The sequence below is a fragment of the Anarrhichthys ocellatus genome, unplaced genomic scaffold, assembly GCF_004355925.1.
Source record: "Anarrhichthys ocellatus isolate YVR2014 unplaced genomic scaffold, GSC_Weel_1.0 scaffold29, whole genome shotgun sequence".
NCBI classification, from domain to species: domain Eukaryota; kingdom Metazoa; phylum Chordata; class Actinopteri; order Perciformes; family Anarhichadidae; genus Anarrhichthys; species Anarrhichthys ocellatus.
Genome location: NW_022280059.1, coordinates 4,240,934 through 4,261,008, shown reverse-complemented (window position 1 = coordinate 4,261,008; position 20,075 = coordinate 4,240,934). Strand labels below are relative to the sequence as shown.

Sequence of the window (20,075 nt, the reverse complement as noted above, 5' to 3'; positions counted from 1 at the left end):
ACAAGAGGCAAAACAGGATATTTTTAGATTGTGGGTACGTCTAACATTAATATGTTCTATTGGTTTCTTAGGCAGTCAGTATCTTTGGACTACTGTTACATGCATATTTAGCTGTCAGCTGAGATATTGCAAAGCAAAACAACTTTAGTTTCTAGTTGCTAACAGCCACAAAGACAAACTAGATGAGCTTTGAAAAAAAACCAGCTATAAATGTTTTTAAATGTTCCGCAGTGAGAACATCATGAATTAATGAGCAACCTAAAATCATTTTTTAAATTCTGATCAACATTTATATACGTGGTATTCAAAAGTGAGCTGAGCTGCAATATTACAGCCATAACCTGCACCATGTGTATCTTTGCCCAACAATAAATCACCTGCACATCAGTGTGACTGGCATCCTCACTTCCTTTATAGACCAACAGTTCTATCTAAGAAGGATTGGTCATTTTCAATAAATCTGATATAAATGTGATGTGACAGAATATCATCAAACTTCCCCTCGCCTCAAAAATAAGCCAGAAGGTTTGGGTATGATCCAATTCCCTCTCTGCCATCGCTGCTTTCAGAAAGTTCTATTCATCTTCTTTTTCATTTTCTCTTGTAACTAGGAGCTGTCAGGGCCTGGGGGCTTTGCCTTGCAGTTTGCTTGGCTATATTTATAATTGGACCCTGTCAACAGTGTCCAGTGCAACTCAACTGCACGGTTTGTTATGGCAGCTACTGTGTACTGATTTCAACACATGCCAGCTGTGAGACAGTTTGTACGTCATTAAAGTGCAACAATAGGTAGGTGCAGACACAATGGTTGAACCCACTACTTTGTGGATGGAATGAAAAGCATCTGAAAGGGATCAGAGGGTACTGAGCACAGTTAAAGTTACATTTTTCCAGGTAATACAAAGCTCTAGGGATGCTACACATTGACAGGTGGGCATTGGTATGTATGTACTTATATCTAATATATACAAAGGCTGAGGGCTAAATCAAAGATGCAGAACAGCTGTTCCGTAGCTATGCACAATCAAAACAACAGTTGAGTTAGATAAATCAGATTTTATTTTTCAATTTAATGGCATTTTAAGTTAATTTAAGTTAACAGTAAACACAATAGGAGCCTAGGAGTAATTAGTGTTATGGCTCCCTCTGCCTTCAACATGTTTAGACTCCACCACATATGCTAACCTATTCCAAAATATCTGCGATTCTTATCTTGCAGTGCAGTGGGGCTCACCGTGCCAAAATCAAACCAAGTTTTAATACAATGTAGTGGTTAACCTGCTCTGCTGTGCTGCACAATGTCTGCGTGGGTGTCCTCTTGACTGGGCCGGATCATGACTGGGCTTGTCAAGAGTCAGAGGAGAATGCACTGCTGGAGGAAGCGTCTGACACCTTGTGGACCTGTGTGATGAGAGAGCAGCATAGCAGGAAACAGGACATTGTCACTGCATGACTCGAGTAAATAGAACTTTTGACTCATGCTTTAAGAGTAGATTTTGGGCTATTTTGCAGGGTGAATTCTGTGAAGAGGATTACTGTGTTGTGGCCACACATGGATTGGCTGCATTGCAAGGCAGTGCACAGTCAAATTCCGGCTCTGATGTGTATGACTGCGTACACAACATACCACCTCACACATTGAAAAGCTGCTATAGGAGATTTACCTCATTGTGCGTCCACAAACAATATATCTATTGTATACTGTGTGGCACTGTGCATGCAACGCAGAACCTGTTTGACCTAAGCATTTAATGACGGACCTGGTTTCATCAGTAAGAAGGTGGAAAATGTGCATAACATCGAGGTGAAATGTCTGCTGAGGGGTGTCGAGCATCCTCTCTCCTTAATCGAGCAAAACACGAGGGGGAGACAAAGCCTTTCTCCAGTTAGATTATCAGTGAAGACTCTTCTATACAGCTGTATAGTTCTGATTGATAAATCCTATCATTAGGAGTATTTCTGAGTGAATAGCTTTAATTAGAGAACAAATGCAGATTATTTAAACAACATCCAACTGTATAAAATTAAGTATTACGAACATAATAACATTCCTGGCCATACTGCAGGCTCTAAATCTCGCATTGTGCCCAAAACATCGCTTTATTCTTTTATTTTTCTCACCTGATGAGGTCCAGCCCACGCGGCATCGTTTTGTCTGCCCCGAATGACACGAGCCACGTCCATTCAAAACCTGACAAACGCATTCCAGCGGAGATATTAACCAATCGGTTGAGAGGAAGGCGTAACTCTCCCTACTCCGGCAAAGCAGGAGTATGAAGTTTATGTTATCAGTGTACAGCCGCTGTGAGAGAATGGTGCACCTTAGTGCGCATAGGTGCGTGATATTATCCAACTCTGGTTTTATACTCTTGCAACTTTAACCGCCGTACTTAGTTTGTAAGGGTGTATGCGCAAAGTTTAACGTGTCTCCTTTGCGGTTCCACACTACAAATGGCTTGGATTATTCCCCCGCATATGCACAGGACTGGCGCTGCTTTTGTTCTGCTCGCAGTGATTCTGACAGGTGATGCAGTTGCGCAGGTTTTTGACAGCTATGGATTATCATACGCCTTGAGGTCCGAGCCGTCAGAGGACACGATATTGGTTGCCAATAATGGGATCCGCGTGCCTTTCGGGAGATCAGTCTTCATTGATCCCATCAACGATTTGGTTATCCAAGTTCAACCCGGTGATAGATGCAGTATAACGGTCCTGGACAATGATCCCCTGTCTCAAAAGCCTGGACACCTGTCTCCGAAAAAGTTTCCGTGTGAGTTTGGCCCCAACGACGTTAAGTATTCGCACTTTGGCTCCAGGAGCCCTCCGAGGGACAGAGTGAGATTACAACTCAGGTATGACACCCAAACAGATACCATTATTATACCTTTCATGATGGAGGTGGAAGTCATTTTCACACAGCTGGAAGTTCTAACCAAAAATATGCCACTCACTGTCGAGAAACTGCTCGGCACAAGTAACCCCATCGATGGAAGAATTTTAGAATTCACCTATGATAAAAGTGCACAACAATGCAAAATAGTCTCTCTCTCAAGTGGCAGCGTGCTGCCCAGGTATGGAAAACTTGCAGATGAGAATAGCCTTGGAACAATGGTGGACTGTGATGAATTTATTAAAATGAATATCCGTTATCAGCACACATTTGCTTTCAAGTCACCGAACAGAGATTACATTCCAATGCTTGTGGAGTTACATGATAAGGAGGGCAATTTGCTCAAGCAGGAATTTTTCCAAATTTTGGTGAGGATTAAAGATGGAGAGGAGAACACAGCTCCGAAACCCAGCTTTGTTGCGATGATGATGATGGAAGTAGATCAGTTTGTAATGACAGCGATAACCATGGATATGCTGGCTGCAGAAGATGTTGAGTCTAATCCTGATGAATTAATTTTCAACATCACATCCACCCTGTCCTTTGAGGAGGGCTACATAGTGAGCACAGATGATAGGAATTTACCAATAACCTCGTTTTACCAAGGAGACCTCAAAGACTTGAAAATTGCCTACAAACCCCCTGCTGTGGATTCAGACACTGAGCGGATTTTCCAGATTGAGTTTGAGGTTGTGGACACAGAGGGGGCTGTGTCAGACCCTTTCGCTTTCATGATTGTTGTTAAGCCTATGAACACATTGGCCCCTGTAGTGACTAGGAATACTGGCCAGTTACTGTATGAGGGTCAGTCCAGGCCTCTGTCCAGCTCACAGAGTCTGGAAATCAGCGATGAGGACAGTTTACACAATGTCAAAATCACTGTTATTGATGGCCTGAGGCACGGAGAATTAACCGTTCTGGGCTCAAGGAGGAAATTTTTCACCCCAGCTGACCTTGATGCAGGAGTGGTCATTTATCAACATGATGGCAGTGACACATACAGTGATAATATTATTTTCAGAATGACAGATGGCACAAATGAGGTGGAGTTTCTGTTTCCCATCACTGTCGTGCCAACTGATGACGAGCCTCCCATAATCAATGCCAACACTGGTTTGGTTTTATTCAAAAACCAAATGATGCCAATCTCATCACTCATGCTCAGTGCAGCAGACATCGACTCAGAGGATTCTTCAATACAATTCACAATAAAGCCTCCCTTTTCCACGACTGGGCAGGTGTTGCTGCGTCAGTCTGAGGCCCCAGAGGACCCATCAACCTGGAAGTTTAATACAGAGGATGAATTGTATGAGAAAGTAGTGACTGAATGGCTGCAGCAGGATATAACTGATGGTAAACTGTTTTACAAGCACATTGGGCCTCACAGCGTCAGCACAGTCATGGATCAGTTTTTGTTCGGAGTTCAAGATGACAACGACCCACCAAACCAATCAAGTGAGAGCTCATTCATTATCAAAATTCTCCCTGTCGACGACGTCCCACCTGAACTTCACCCCGACACGACTCTGCAAATGACTGTGCACGAGTATCACCTTACTTACTTCCGAAAGAAATTCCTCCGTTACACTGACCTGGACTCAGAGGATCGGGATCTAAAATACACAATCATCCAGCCACCGACGGATACAGATGAGAATAGCCCTCTTGTATTGGGAGCTCTGGTCTTAACTGAAAATCCAAACATTGAAGTCACAGTTTTCACTCAGGCACAAATTAACCACCATAAAATAGCCTACAAACCGCCTGATCTTGAGCTTGGAATTACCAGTCATGTTTTGCAGTTTCGGTACACTGTGGAGGATGTTTCTGGAAATATTGTCGAAGGAGATTTCACTATATTTTTAAAGCCTGTGGACAACACGCCACCTCAAATAACCAACACTGGGTTCACTGTGTTTGAACGCGGCACACATATCATTACGAGCATTGAGCTGGACACCTCAGACACAGACACAGACAGCAAACAGATATCCTTCACTGTTACTCAGCCGCCACTGCATGGCCAGATCCAGTTTACGTTCACAGTCATCACAAGAGGAGACACTTTCAGCCTAGAGGATATTGGAAATGGTAGAATTTCATACATCCATAATGGAGATGAATCAACAGTTGATTTGATACAAATAGATGTCAGCGATGGCATCCACATTGTCCCAATTATTATACAGATTAATGTGAAGCCGATTGATGATGAGACCCCAACTATCAGCCTTCCAGCTGGCACAATCGGCTCCTACATAGATGTACTGGAAAATGGAGCAACAGAAATCACAAGTAATGTCATTCAGGGAAGAGATGAGGACACAGATGACCTCCGTTTGATCTTCATCGTTGAGGACCCATCATCATTCGGTGAAATTCTGGTGAAAGGTGTCCCATCTGGCACATTCACCCAAGCTGATGTCATTAACGGCTTTGTGGTCTATGCTCATACCAGTGGTGAGATAGGCTTGACCACAAAGGAGGACTTTTTCAATCTCACTTTGACTGACATGTCTGATGAGTGGACTGTAGGCGGAAATAAAATCACAGGTGTACGAGTGCATGTAACTATTCTTCCCCTGGACAGCCAGGCTCCAGAGGTCTTTGTGGGGCCACAGTTCTCTGTTGTGGAGGGAAGAAAGAATGTCATTCAAATTCTTCATATAAACGCTGATGATGCAGACACCTCCAACGATCACCTCCTTTGTACAATCATTGTACAGCCGAGTTCAGGGTACGTGGAAAATATATCCCCTGCCCCAGGCTCAGAGAAATCCAGGTCCGGGACAGCTATTAGTGCTTTCACCATCAAAGACATCAGACAGAATCACATTTACTATGTTCAAAGCATTCACATAGGAGTCGAGCCAGTGGAGGACAGGTTTACTTTCAGATGCTCTGATGGCATCAATTTCTCTGAAAGGCACTTTTTCCCTATATCCATAATCCCGTTTAATGATGAAAAGCCTGAGATTTACATGAGAGAGTTTGTAGTTATGGAGGGCACGAACATAGTCATCGACACTCCCATTCTGAATGGTGCTGATGCAGATCTCCCCTCTGATCAGCTCACATTCATTGTTTCCAAACCCCCCAAGCACGGATTTATTCTCAATCAGCTCACTACTGGCACTATCCCTGTCTCTAACTTCACCTTGGATCAAATCAGGGAGGCCTCCAGCATTGTGTATGAGCATGATGACTCAGAGACCACAGAGGACAGCTTTGATATTGTTCTTACAGACGGAAAGTTCAGTGTAGAGAAAACAGTAATAGTTATGATTCTCCCTGTGGACGACGAGACTCCGAGGATGGAAATCAATGACGGCCTTGAAATTGAGATAGGTGACTTGAAAGTCATAAACAGCAATGTTTTAAAAGCAACTGATCTGGACTCTGAGGATGACATGCTAACTTATATTATTCGCTATGGGCCCAGTCAGGGATATTTACAGAGGGCAACAACTTCTGGGACTTTGCAAAATATCACAGTTGGAATTAACTTTACACAGAGCGAAGTGGATCAGGGTTTAATTGTGTACATCCATAATGGGCAAGAGGGGATTCGGGACCTCATCAAATTTGATGTGACGGATGGCATCAATCCACTGATAGACAGATACTTTTATGTGACAGTGGGTGGCATTGACATGGTTTTCCCAGACGTGATCAATAAGGGTGTATCACTTAAAGAGGGTGGCAGGGTTACTCTGACAACAGACTTGCTCAGCACCAGTGACCTCAACAGCCCAGATGAACACTTGGTTTTCACAATCACCAGAGCTCCCATGAGAGGACACCTGGAGTGCACAGACACACCTGGGTTGCCCATCTCATCCTTCACACAGCTCCAGCTGGCTGGCAACAAAGTCTACTACATCCACACTTCTGATGATGAAGTGAAAATGGATAGCTTTGAATTTGAAGTGACTGATGGCTACAACCCTGTGTTCCGCACTTTCCGCATCTCCATCACTGACGTGGACAATAAAAAGCCTGTAGTGACAATACACGGCCTAGTGTTAACCGAGGGAGAGAACAAACTCATCACGCCTTTTGAGCTAACAGTGGAGGACAGAGACACTGTTGACCGCTTCTTGAAGTTCACAGTCACTCAAATCCCGGTTCATGGTCGCCTGCTCTTCAACAACACCCGGCCTGTCACCTCCTTTACAAAGCAGGACCTGAATGAGAACATGATCAGCTACAAGCATGATGGCACAGAGAGTGCAGAGGACAGCTTCTCCTTCACCATCACTGATGGCACTCATACAGACTTCTACATCTTTCCCAACACAGTATTTGAAACTCGAAAGCCCCAAATGATGAAGATTACTGTTTTACCAGTGGATAATGGGGTGCCACAGATTGTGGTGAACAAGGGTGCCCCAACATTGCGGGTTCTGGAGAATGGTCACCTGGGGTTTGTGATCACCAGTAAGACTCTTAAAGCAGAGGACAGAGACAGTATTCAGAATTTTGTGACCTTTAGGATTACTGTTGTCCCAGAACATGGCTACCTGATCAACCTCGGCAAAGGAAATGCCACTATCACCATCTTCACACAAGGTAAGAGAGCTGCATTTTAAACAGCTTTGCATTCCTGTGACTTACACCAAAGACAGTTCTAATAATAATTCTCTTGAGCCCACTCTCAAACTCATTTTTTATTTACCCACTTTGCAAAATGTACTCCCCTCGGATTACTGAAAAATGCTGAGTTCAAACATAAGGCTTTTGTTTTCACTGAAGAGACTGCCTATTTACATAAGATGAAGTATGCCAGTGCCTCAGGCTGACCAGATCTCACTGGAGGATTGCATTTTTCAAACAGTGCCTAATGTATTTCACTTAGGGAGAGAACTGATGGTGATTTGTACATTATCAGAGTCATATTTCTAACAGAAGGAAAAGGGATTACAGACATGATGATAGATAGGTGGCAAGGGCATAGTAGCCTGGCTCACAGCAGACCACTGGCTGCAAACATGAGTACAGAAGTTATATTTCAAGCAGACCAGAGGGGTGTCTTAGTAAATCTTGGTAAATGCTAAATATCAAGGTAGCAGCATCTGTGTACAGTCAATAGCCATGTATTCCCTGCTTTTATTTACTGAGTCACTGCGAGATGCTTTCCTCAAGAGACATGTTCAATATTTCAAGAATTCTCACAAGAATGAACAGACAGTAAATATAGTCACTCAAATAAACACAATTGTAAAGAACCCTGTCTTGCACCACACTATCAGGATGGCAAACAGTCCGCTGTGATGGAGCCCCAACAATCAAGCTATTCTTTATGTTGTGTGTCAGTCTATTAGATATACAGCGCTTGTTACCAGGCAGTTGCTCCTTTCAGATCCCCCAGATACCGTATGCAGTGGGCACATTTCATCTCGCAGCCTCAGCCTGCTTCTTATAGCAGCACTCAGTAGTTATTGACAAATAGTATTTCAGGAACAAACTGGACATATTTTCCCACTCGCTAATTCAGCCAAATGTCAGATGTACTTTTTACAAGTCGGATATCATGGACATTTATGCAAATGTTTCTCTTTTTCAGCTGAAATTGATGACATGAACATATGCTATGTTCTGAGGGATGGTGACAATGCTACAAATGACATCTTCTACTTCTCCATTGAGGACAGTGGTAAGTGAATTTGCTTAAACATGCCCTCTTGAAAACATATAAGCATACGCTTATAAGCTGAATTTTGAGGCCTAAAAACCTTTTTTTGATACACAGTCACAAGTTTAACTTTGAGTAACTGATTCCTTTGAAAATGGGAAACAAAAGGTGTGCGTGTGCTTCATAATAGGCCTTATTAAGCAGAATTTCTAAGCAGAGCTGTGTGCACAAATGGGAGAAATTTCCAGAACAATAACTTCACACTGTTTCTTATTTCAGCATGAGTAAATGATAGAATAGGCTTGCAGTGAAAGAGAAGGATAGAACAATGTACTATTTGTAGATAACTTTTGTTCATGTCATGCTCTGTTGATTTCCATTCAACCAATAGTTCTGTCAAAAAGTCTGAATGTCAGAGCTTCCACGCTTATTAACCTTTTATCTAAACATTCATGTTAGTCTTACTGTGCAGTATCAGTCTTACAGCACCCCACCCATGATACACCATTATTTTTTCCATGGAAGTGCCTCCTTATTTAGAAAGTAATGATTGATTTAGCAAGTAAGTAATTAGTAGAACAATTAGCGAAGACCTTCCTTTCACTGTAGATATGTAATCAGGCACAGGCTCAGTAAATGGTTTGAGGCAATCATGCCAGCGTTGCCGATTAGCAGAAGCAGCGTGTCTGACAGTGTGTCCTTTTTGCTACCCTTGAGCTGTGATGTGAGCACAAAGGACCTACCTAATAGGGGCCCTCTTTTCCCACAAGCACCTCAGTGGGCCCCCGTATACATTTTCTCTTCTCTCGACTGTGGCTTCAGTTGAATAATAGACAGGTTAACATCAATGCCAAGAGGTGGATGGGGTGCTAATGAGTGATGACTAAAATGCAGGGGACAACTCCTTATCAGTGGGTGATACTGAATGAAAGTGCTTTACCTGAGCTGCTGTCAAATATGCCAGCATATGCCCTCTGTTGTTGGTCCCTTTATTATTGTCTCAGTTGGGTTATTTGTTATGGATCGCTCCAGACTTGTCTCCCTCTGTCACGTTCTTTCTCTGTCCTGCTTGCTTAATGTTTGACGACATACTTGAATCCCCACTTGTACTTTATCTTCCAGAAATGGCAATTAGATTCCGCTTTTCCAGCATTCCCTACAATCTTTTACATTATCCTTAGACTTGATAAGAGGATGAATCAAAACATCATCTGTCTTGTTTTGTCATAGTTTGTGCTCAAACAAAACAAAACATGAAATTGCATTCGTCAGACAAATCATATTTCTATGAAATGGGAATTGTGGCTATATTGTTGCACTTAAATTGCTTTACAAATTGATAAAACGTCTTGTTGGACGACCCATCCATAAGGATTCAACACATACTGCACTGCAGCTTGTGAGGCAGTCAGTGAACATTTTTTTAATAAGATTTAAGCTGTGCTGGTGGCTGCCCTAAATCCCCAGACAGAGCCTCTAGCTCTTTGAACAGTCGTGTTGGGGAGAAGCTGAATGGTGTTCACTGGAACACAGCTGCACTATGTTATGTTCAGCAGTGGAAAACATTCTCCTCCTCACTTTAAGTTCATTGGGAAATATACCAACATGCACTTGGCAATGTTCTAAGGGTGAAACGTTATTTTTCATGTCGCAGCTGCTCAGTGGGATTCTGGGAGTTTTTGTTAACAGCTGTGATGAACCGTGAACGTGTGCACAGTTCTGAGTATGAATGCAAATTAATATTTGCGACTGAATGTTTCTGCATATGTATGTATTTTAGGGTGATGGTCATGTTTACGGTACATATATACAATATCAATGGACAGGATTCAAACAAGGACAGTAACTATTGATTATTCAGTTGTTTCTTCTTTTAAAACAATTGATTCATTATTCATCTTTAAAATGGTCAAACAAATCCCCATGAAATTTTCTTACATAGCGCAAAGTGAGGCCTTCAAATTGCTGGAAAATATCCAACTAAACAAATAGACACGCAGTTAATTTCCAATTATGTTAAAGAGAGACAAACAGCAAACTTCACAAAGCTGGTAACATCAAACTTAAACAATTTTTATTTTATTTTAACAATTTATCAATTATCCTTTTTACTGTAGATTAATTTCCTGTTGGTTCACTAATCAATAAAATCGACTAATCATCTCAGCACGAGTTGTAGCCACTGACATTACCTGTCACTTTGCTGCTAGAGATAAGCTTACTGTACTGGGATCAGTGCCCCACCCAACCGATTGTTATTGAATCTGTGCTGGCTCCATTGTCAATCCAAAAATAAAGTTACTTACAACCTGCACTCATTACAGGGCAGGGCACTAATTCACTCTTGTCGTGTGTTTTTTTTTGCAACAATAGAATGAATGGAAAGTGCCAAGCCATTTATTTCACTTAATCCAAATACTTATTGCAGTTTGAAAATAAGGTTGTTTTAGCTGTTGAAGCTGAGATCATAGTGCCTCTGATAAATGGATTGTCTTGGTGCAGGACACTGGCTCTCTTAAATCGAGCTGCCAGGAGCTGAGTTCTTCTTGGCAGCGCTGCTTCTGCTGCTTGATGTGTCATTTTAAAGTTGTTCAGTGTTCAGAGGCCACATTTGAATCTATGTTGGACCTGACCTACTCTTGTACATTGTTTGGCACAGCTTTATGTGCATATTGAGTGCAGTAATGACCTTTGCTTTATGCGGCCAAATATTATGAACTGAAATAAGAACAGCTAAAAAGGATGATAAACTGTTAGTAAATTGTTTTGTTTAACTTGATAAATGATGCTTATGTAAATTAGACTTGAAGAGAATTTGCTGTTTCACTCAACGAGCTTATCATAAAGACACCAGATTGGAATTTTGCCACAAATAACATGACAATTAGGCCAGAGCCCAAAATGCTTATCATTTCGATTAGTGTGGGTCTCTCAATAAAAGAAGGATTCTCACTGTGTGACTAAATCACTGTTACTCTTAGCCCCTGTTGTTATAGAACAAACTTAATAATAATGCTGTATAATACTAATAATACACAACAAAATTATGCTGCACATTCTTCATAATAGTCTATAACTTTATAATCATGCGTAATTTGTGGATTTTATGTGTTATCCCCCCGTCTCCAGTTTCTTTTTCATTTCAGAAATCTCTCACTGTGTGATTATTTTAGGTGCTTTTGCCAAAAGAAGGTAACACAGCATTTTTTCTCAGAGCTGCTTGTGTGTTTCACTATTAGTCAAGCTTGTCAAAGCTTTGAATGAATAATCACAGAGGACTGAAATTACACATTCATTTGTGGGTGTCAATTTCCTGTTTGGAAAAACATCACACGTGGACAGCAGAGTACGAACAGATGCGTGGGCCAAAACAACTCTTTAATTACTTAGAGAAAGTGTCTTGTTTAGAAGACAATCAGTATCTGGATGTTTGTGCACGTGTGTTCTGGGGAGGGGCCTGATAAGTCAGTTAATTGCTGTGTTTGGGTGGGCTCCATCCCTCCCCTTGTCTCCTGAGGATTCGGGTGCATTCAGGTGAGCTTACCTGAGCACACAAGCACTGGCATTCCCAGGCATATGTTTGTGAAGCAGAATCCCTGTCTGCCTCCAGCCAGTCAGTCAGCATCAGGGATGGTCCTACTGACAGACACACTGCTGTGGCCTTTGTTTTTCATTCCAGGCACTCTGTACCATCTCTTTTTTTCTTTCACTAAGCTACAAAGAGGCAGCAAAATACCATTAATTGTTTAGTTCTTAAAAATAGGCTACTTCTGATTCACTAACAAGGACCACACCTATAACAGTATGAGTTTCGAGAGGTTTATTGCATAGTGGAATGATTGTTAGATTTAAGAAGCGGAAGGGGTTGAGGGATGAATAGATATAGGGTAGAGGGATGAAGGGGAGTAGGGTAGAGGGATGATGGGATGTGGGGTAGGGATGAAGAGATGAAGGGATGAGGGGTAGGGGTCGAGGTAGAGGGATGTAGGGTAGGGGTAGGGATAGAGGAATAAAGGGATGTAGGGTCGAGGGATGAAGGGATGTAGGGTAGGGATGAAGAGATGAAGGGATGTAAGGAAGAAGAAACGAGGAGGGTTTGTAGGAAGGAGGTTAGGTGATCGAAGGGGGACCGTTGATGTCCGGCAGCTGGCGGGAACGGAGACTTGTAGGGTGGGGGTTGTCTCTTCGGAAGCTCTGGCAGTGCAGAGTCCCCTGTCGTTCCTGTAATCCTGCGAGAGAGAGAGAGAGAAATAGGAGGACGAAAACGGGGTTGGGGGGTAGGGATATGAAGACAAGAGTCGAACAGGAAGTGAACGGGTTCGTTGTGCTTAAATACTCTGTGCAGAGGAAATTAGCCGTGTTCTGGGCGTGGCCCTGTTCCTGAACAAAGTTTATAAAACTACATTAGTCAAAATCCACCGCTACGTCCAAAGATTTCTTGTGTTTCCCATTTCACTTGTGACATCTGTTTAGTAAGCCCTATGTGCAATGAGTAGGAAAACCAGTAGTTCAGAATATCAGAGGAATAGGTAAAATTCCTGACTGGAACTTTTTTTTTACATGGCAGCCCCTGAAACAGAGAGGAATGTTTCTCCTTTCAAGTTTCCAATGCAAGTCTGCAGTGCCCTCTTCAACAAGCATGTTTTGTTTGTTATTTCTGCCTCATGTAACAAGATAAGTTCAGGCCGCCGTATGTACCTCGACCAAATAAATCCTCTGAACCATTTCGACCTGCAGTAACATCTGCCGTGCAAATTTTCAACATCTTCCATGTTATCGGTGTATAATCGTTTGTGACACTGAGTGCATACTTAAATCCATCTCCCTTGTCTCCGCCTGTCTAATCCCAGGTTAGGAGGGATTATTATTCTCCCCATAGCATGCGCAACAAAAGTAAGGGGAACGTGCACTCACATGCAGTTGTGAGGTTAATATAGACTTTGTGAAATCTATAGTATTCCCGTCACAGTGCAGATGATGACTCTGCAGTTTCTGTATGATTTTGTCCTGTAATTAATGAAAATGTCTCCCCTACACTTTTCTTGGGGGGTATAACATTCCTCTGTCCTTGTGACCTACAGGGTGAATCATATGCATAAAGTATGCTGTAAGCGTCAGAAAATTACATAGTCTAGTACAGTGTTTTAAAGGGATTTTGGGGGCGTTCAGTTTTCCTCACAGTCCATCTGTGCTGCAGCTAATAAAATATTAGGTAGTAATTTTATTGTTATGGAAAAATGTCTTGTGATAAAACATCTGGAAGTTGATTAGAGGAGCTATTCCTGGGTAACAGCTGCTTCACTTTGGGGATGAAAAACTGAATTACAGAGAGGATTTAGGTAATCGTTTTAGATGGAGAGGGATTTTCGCATCTCACTGGTCCCTTATGTCCTCATCGTCACTAACTTCGAGTTATCATTTTCTCACCGGTCTACATTGCAGTTATATTTTCAATGTTCATATATGTCGTAAAGTAAAAGCACACGTGGAGAAAGCTGCAGTGACTAACCAAACAAGTGAAGAACCTGTGCTCATTGATGAGGGGATGAAACATTAATTGTGAGCTAACATACTTAAGCCAATGTAATTCTTCTTAGAAAACTATTAAAACGTCACGATTAATGATTGGCTCATTCTACAAGGCAAGTAAGCCAAAACATGTTGATGAGAGGTTGCAATTTTATAATATGAATTATGCATTTAAATTAGCCAATGGAGGGCTTTTCCTTGGCTTCTATCAGCAGTTTTATGCTGCTTTTTCTACATTGTAGTTTATTTTTGTCTTGAGGGCGGATTAGTGCTAAATAGTCTGTGTTTGTCAGAAACAAATCTTCATCTGTTTGAGATGTGTCTTCTGGGACATAACAAATGTATTAATGATAGATAATCATTTAGGAGAGTGGCAGCATATATATTTTTCTCTCTGGTTGTGATTGTGTATTACATAGAATTTGAATGAAGCATGGCTAAAGCTTCTAAGACACACTGATGTGCCCTCATTTTCCTTTGGAAACAGACTTACTTAATGATTCCCTTTCTCTGTTCTAATATGCTGCCAAAGTTAGTGTGTGGAGCAGAGGTTAACAAAGCAAAGACAAATCCCCAAAAGTATAGATACCCCAGGCCCAGGCATGTTCTCTCGTTGATGATATGTGTCGTCATACCTGCCTTAGGATATCAGTCTAGCATAACTGGGGTTGTTCAAGCAATAAGTTTGTAGAAAATCTCTCTTTTGTGGAAAAGGCTTGCATGTTGAAGTTTGTGTTTGAGGTTTGTACGGTCAACTCCAGAAAAGCTGATGCACATATATAAAATCATAGAGCTTTCTATCACTGGCAACAGAAGAAGATAAACTAAATGGAATGGAAAACTGAAATGTTCAGCAAAATCAAACCGATTTGGAATCTTTTCACATCTACAATGAAAGCAAACTTAAGATCTCAATTTCTTATGGAGTGTTTCATTTGTATCTCGTTTAATTTTTGGCCATAACTATTTAATGAGGCTGTGTTTTGAAAAGTCTGATATCCCCCCCCCCAAAAAAAAAACAGCAGGAGCTCTGAGAGTCAATGATGACACAGTTGCTGCTGTGACATCTCTCTTTTCACAGTAGCAGAGCTTTTGTTCAGTTTTGCAAAATCACTCTGGATAATGTGTTTTTGGCCCCGGAATCCCAGCAGTGGGCCGGAGCTGCTCCTCTCAGGCCTGCTGCACGATAAGCCTCTGACAGCTGGGCTAAGGCTGGAGAGTCACAACTCTCTCCAGCTAAGTCTGGGTTTCAGGATTGGAGCCCAATGCAGTGCTACATCTCCTTGTAGACACTTTTCATGCTCAAACATTCACACAGTCGCATAAATCACCCACCATCTACCCATCTCGGGGCCAGCTGCCTGATCCTTTAATCAGAGATGAAGCTGGCGTTGCTAAAACATTGCATCAAGATGCTGGGCATCAACTACAGTTTAATTGATAACTGCTTTGTCTTTGATTTCAAGCTGTTGTCTCTTTTGATTATACTGCCATGATGGAGGCCAGAAAAAAAGAACAGCTTCTTTCATTTTGATATCATCAGCATTTCAGTATGCCAAGAAAATGTACACAGTAGAGGGGAAGCAAAATGTTACACAGCTTAAAGCAAACTCTCTTGAGAAGGTTTGCATTTTATATTCTCGCTATGAACATGATTTGAGTGTGTCTTGAGAGTAACATGGCTCTCATATCATAAAAGGTGCTGATGAAATCCTTTGGGGATTCTGTGTGTGGATCAAACTCCCTCTCACCACCACCTACTCCACCTGCTTTCCCTCACAAGTGGAGCCTGATAGGCAGGATATGAGAAGCAATCGAGTTGAGAAAGGGGAGGGAAGAGCAGTCGGAAGAGATGAAAGACAGAAGTGCTCTGTTGGTCCCAGTATTGGTGGGGGCAACGCTTCAAGTTGCTTCCTGTCGCCTGTAGCGATGGCATGAATGTGCTGATGTGCACTTCACTCTCTAAACACTGCTTGTGTTGACAAGTTGTGAGGGCTCAAATGTAGTAGATGAGCCCTGTGGGTACGCTGCCTCATCTACATATGAACAGAAATTATTTTGATAATTGCAGTAGACTTGATTAGTCTACTGCAAATATACGCTAATCTTTTATTGAATTTCGATAGATTTTGTTTTTGCTTCAACATATAAACGATTAAAACATGTCTGGAACAACCAGGGAAATGTCCAGAGATCTATACCCTTCCCCCATGAAGAATAGTGAGGAATGTCTTGCTGCCTGAAATTAACTAGACCATGCCTGGGCTTATCTTGGTTTTCCAGGACATGGGTTTGGAGTGAAGAGTTACATATTAGCAAGTAAATGGAAGAGGGAAACAAAGATAGGTTACAGGGTGCAGATCTATACCACTGGGCAATCTGATACAGCAGTTACATTTAGCTCCTTAAATCCCCAAGTAATTCGCAGAAGCTATTACAATTACCACAAAATTGTTCTGTAATGGATTAAAGGTTATCACTGATCAAAGAGTCAGATGCAAAAGAAAAGCATTTTTCAGCACATAATGTTTCATTACAGGGAGGGAACATTTAGTGCTATTGTGGTCTTGTGAAACCTCTGGGATATTCAGCTAACAGATTTAATTCACACTAAATTTAGCTTCTATAGAGAGTTAATCATTTTTTAAAGGGCATCTAGTGTGCATGAGTTAAAATGTCGAGAGCTAAGGGCAACAATGCAAGGTCTCCGCCCCTCATGTTTATCCCCTCCACATCTTATTACTTTATTCCATTCCTGCGGGGTCCAGGTGTTGGCTTTGAAAACCCATGGTCTCTGAATTAATAGTTCAGCCCGACATACAGAGCAGCTATTTGGAGCTATTTTTGTTGAGTTTTTATCACCATTGATCCATTTCTGTGGTTATTTTCAAAGTGTTAGGTTTGTTATCATAGCTGTTATCTGTCTCTATCAGTGAGCTTCAACTTGTGAGCACTTCTGCTCTTTAAAGCTGTCATCATTTTCAACATTGTTTCCTGTGCCATGATAAATAAATTTGCTCACTTGTATGACTGACAATCTAAATTAAGTATCAATACTGTTTATTTGGCATCTTTGGAGATTCATTTGCCCAGGTTATATAACCCACTTGTTGTCAGGCGTATTCAGACAACACTTAGTCGCCAATTGGTGATGTAAAAAACTGTAAAATCTGGATAAAACATAATGCCATTTGTCAAGTTGGAGGTGTAACACCTGATTTACCACTTGGGGATCATTAAAGCATTAGATGTAACATGATTCCTACTAACATAGACCTACAGGGACTGCAGTACCCCAATTCAAGGTACTGTTGTTGTATTAGTAAGCTAGAAAAGGTCAGAAAACTGACTGCAAACCAAATCTCCTTTTAGGGGACAATAAAGATAATGACTGTGAAGACTGAAAAGATTGTGGTCAGTTATGTGACTTACAACTTTGCATTCAGTATAGGCTCCAACAGTTCAATTCAGTGTAGGCTATTTATCAGTATGATCAAATTGCCTATTGAAGATATAGTGTTGAAAACTGATGATGATAAATGTAATTTTCATAGTATGTCATGGATAACAATGTTTTTCTGTTCGACGAATGCATCAGTGTAAATTATATTCAAAATCGAAATATACTGGCAATAATTTGTCCAAATGATAATGCTTCTTTTGAGTCGGCTTTTAATGACCCTAAAAAGCTTTACTTCCTGATGGCAAACTACACACAGCATAGTGCAATAGATTGCACTCCAACCATTTTTAAAAATGAGATATGATTGAACGACAGGATTGAATACTACATGTAAATGATACAAGAGTAATACTGTACAGTCGCTGTACATAAATACGTTTCTGAATGCCCCTACTATGCCTACAAAGTCACAGAATCCATCCCCACTATCAGAGTGTCTCTGACTTTTCACCAAAAGTTAATTGATATTTTTCTGCTGTAAAATTTGCATACGCGTACAAAGACATCCAGAAGTTGTTTTTACAACGATGCAAGTACAGGGGGAATACTTGCAGATTGAGGGGCTAAACGAAATTTTGCAAGCATCCTTAGAAGTAATCTTCTCGTACATATTTTTGATGGGTTTGTTTCGCTGCACATCTAATCTTCAGTTCAATATTACAAGAAAGAGACAATAACAACAGTGAATCCTTAGAAATCTTCTCCCCTCTTTTCATGAATGTAGACTAGCATGCTTATCTTTAACATGCAGGTTTGCAGAGTTCTCCTTGAAGTCTCCTTTTCGCAAGTCATGAACAAAGAACCAAGAGTCATTTAACACTTATTTAGAAATTACCATTTCAGCTTTTAAGGGAGCATTTTCCTCTCAAGCAAAATCCTTGCAAGTAACAACTGTGAAATGCAGCTGAAACATGTTGTTTTAAATGAAACCAATGGAGACCCTGAGAACAGCCTTGACAAACACCCAGCTCTATTAGTATGGAACTCATGAGTGTGTGGGACTGGGATGGGGTTTTATATTCTATGGCCTCACACTGCTGCTTTCAGCAAACAGTCCACCATTATTCGATCTGACAAGAGAGCAAACACTGTGCATTCAAGGGTCAAGAAAAAGCACGTCCCCCTCTCTTTGTCAAGTCCCTTCATCCTGCAACCTTATGTTGCTTTCTTTTCTCTCACATTTCCACACTTCCCCTTGCATCCCCTTGTTATATCACAAACTACATTCTTTTCTATTCAGTCACCAGCAGAATTGGTATTTTAAGCTTTTTGCGTGCAATTTACGCACCACTTTTTGAGTGTCATCTATATGCCACGGGGTTTGTGAAACAGCTTTGCGTGTGTCATTTAACGTTCAAAGTAATGTTTAGGCAACAAAACAACGGTAACGGCCGCAGCAAATCTACTTCGTTAGGTTTAGGAAAATCGACCACCATAAGCAGTCTATTTCACATTATCAGAGTGTATCAAAGCTACGCAGATGCATTTACATTGCAGTCAGTACAGACTACATGGCGTATAAATGACAAGTTCAATGCATCTATACTTTATCACAGTATACTTCAGCAACTTTGGCCTCATTGCTCTAAGGGTTTTCATACTGTACATAATTGACTGGTAATGAGAAACTCTTGATTTTCAATCCACAATGACCTTTACAAGTGAATGCTGAAGTAAGCCCTGCAGCTGCTAATTCAGCCTTTTGTGATTGTTTCCCCTGCTATTCAGAGTTCAGGCTTTTGCTCTCTAAACCATGTGGCTTAGAGGTGTGGTTAATTAAGACACTCAAGGCGGCATCCTCTTTGACAGACAGGAATGTCATTCAAGGGCAATCAAGGAATTCTTTGTCTGACCTCACCTACACAATCAAAACAAGCAAAGCCCTCATCAACGACTTTAATGCTTCCTTTGGATGGGCTCCGAAACTCAAGGTCGGCTAATTGATTTATGTACTCGCTTCTAAAGAGAGACAGGAAAATAAGACTTTTCATGTTTTCAGTTTTTAGGGGCAATCATTATCATTCTGCTGAACAAGGCCACGCAACAACAGGGGTCTCACAGTCTGAATGTTAATAGAATTGTATTATCATATTTTCCAGATACACCGTATGTATTTCATGGAGAGGTGAAGATTTGCTCTAAAACTTTCCAAATGGAGTTAACATGAATCATGATCTAATCAATGATTGTAGCTTAACCAAAAATAAGGAAATATTTCAGAATAACTTGTTTCCACCAAATCTGAACAGTCTGTTTTCCAGCCCCCCATGATCAGGGATAAGTCCTGACCTTGGGTGCTTGGTAGGACACCTTGCGGCCCTGGTTGGAAATCAACAACCCGCGACAGAGCAGATCTTCTGCAGAGCGGTGCATCCAGAGTTGGCTGCTTCCTAATCCTTAAGGTGCGAGGCTAATAGGATTACACTTAAAAACCCTGGATGTTTGCTTGTATGGGATGCCAGTAATTTCTAGACACCGAGAAATATTAACCTTGGCAAATATCCAAAGGGCACTGTATTGAGTTGTTTTTCTGTCTGCAGTTGGGGATTTTTTGACAT

The 20,075-nt window shown here is 41.3% G+C and overlaps 1 protein-coding gene across 1 annotated transcript in view; it reads left to right on the top strand.

Annotated features, from left to right (window-relative positions):
• Nucleotides 1–2,304: 2,304 nt before the first annotated feature.
• frem2b (FRAS1 related extracellular matrix 2b) overlaps nucleotides 2,305–20,075 on the top strand; it is a 50,385-nt gene continuing 32,614 nt past the window's right edge. Inside the window, exons 1-2 of the mRNA XM_031863763.1 lie at nucleotides 2,305–7,462; nucleotides 8,457–8,546. Of these exons, the coding sequence (XP_031719623.1) occupies nucleotides 2,452–7,462; nucleotides 8,457–8,546 (5,101 nt within the window). The 5' untranslated portion in view covers nucleotides 2,305–2,451. The remainder of the gene's footprint in view (nucleotides 7,463–8,456; nucleotides 8,547–20,075) is intronic.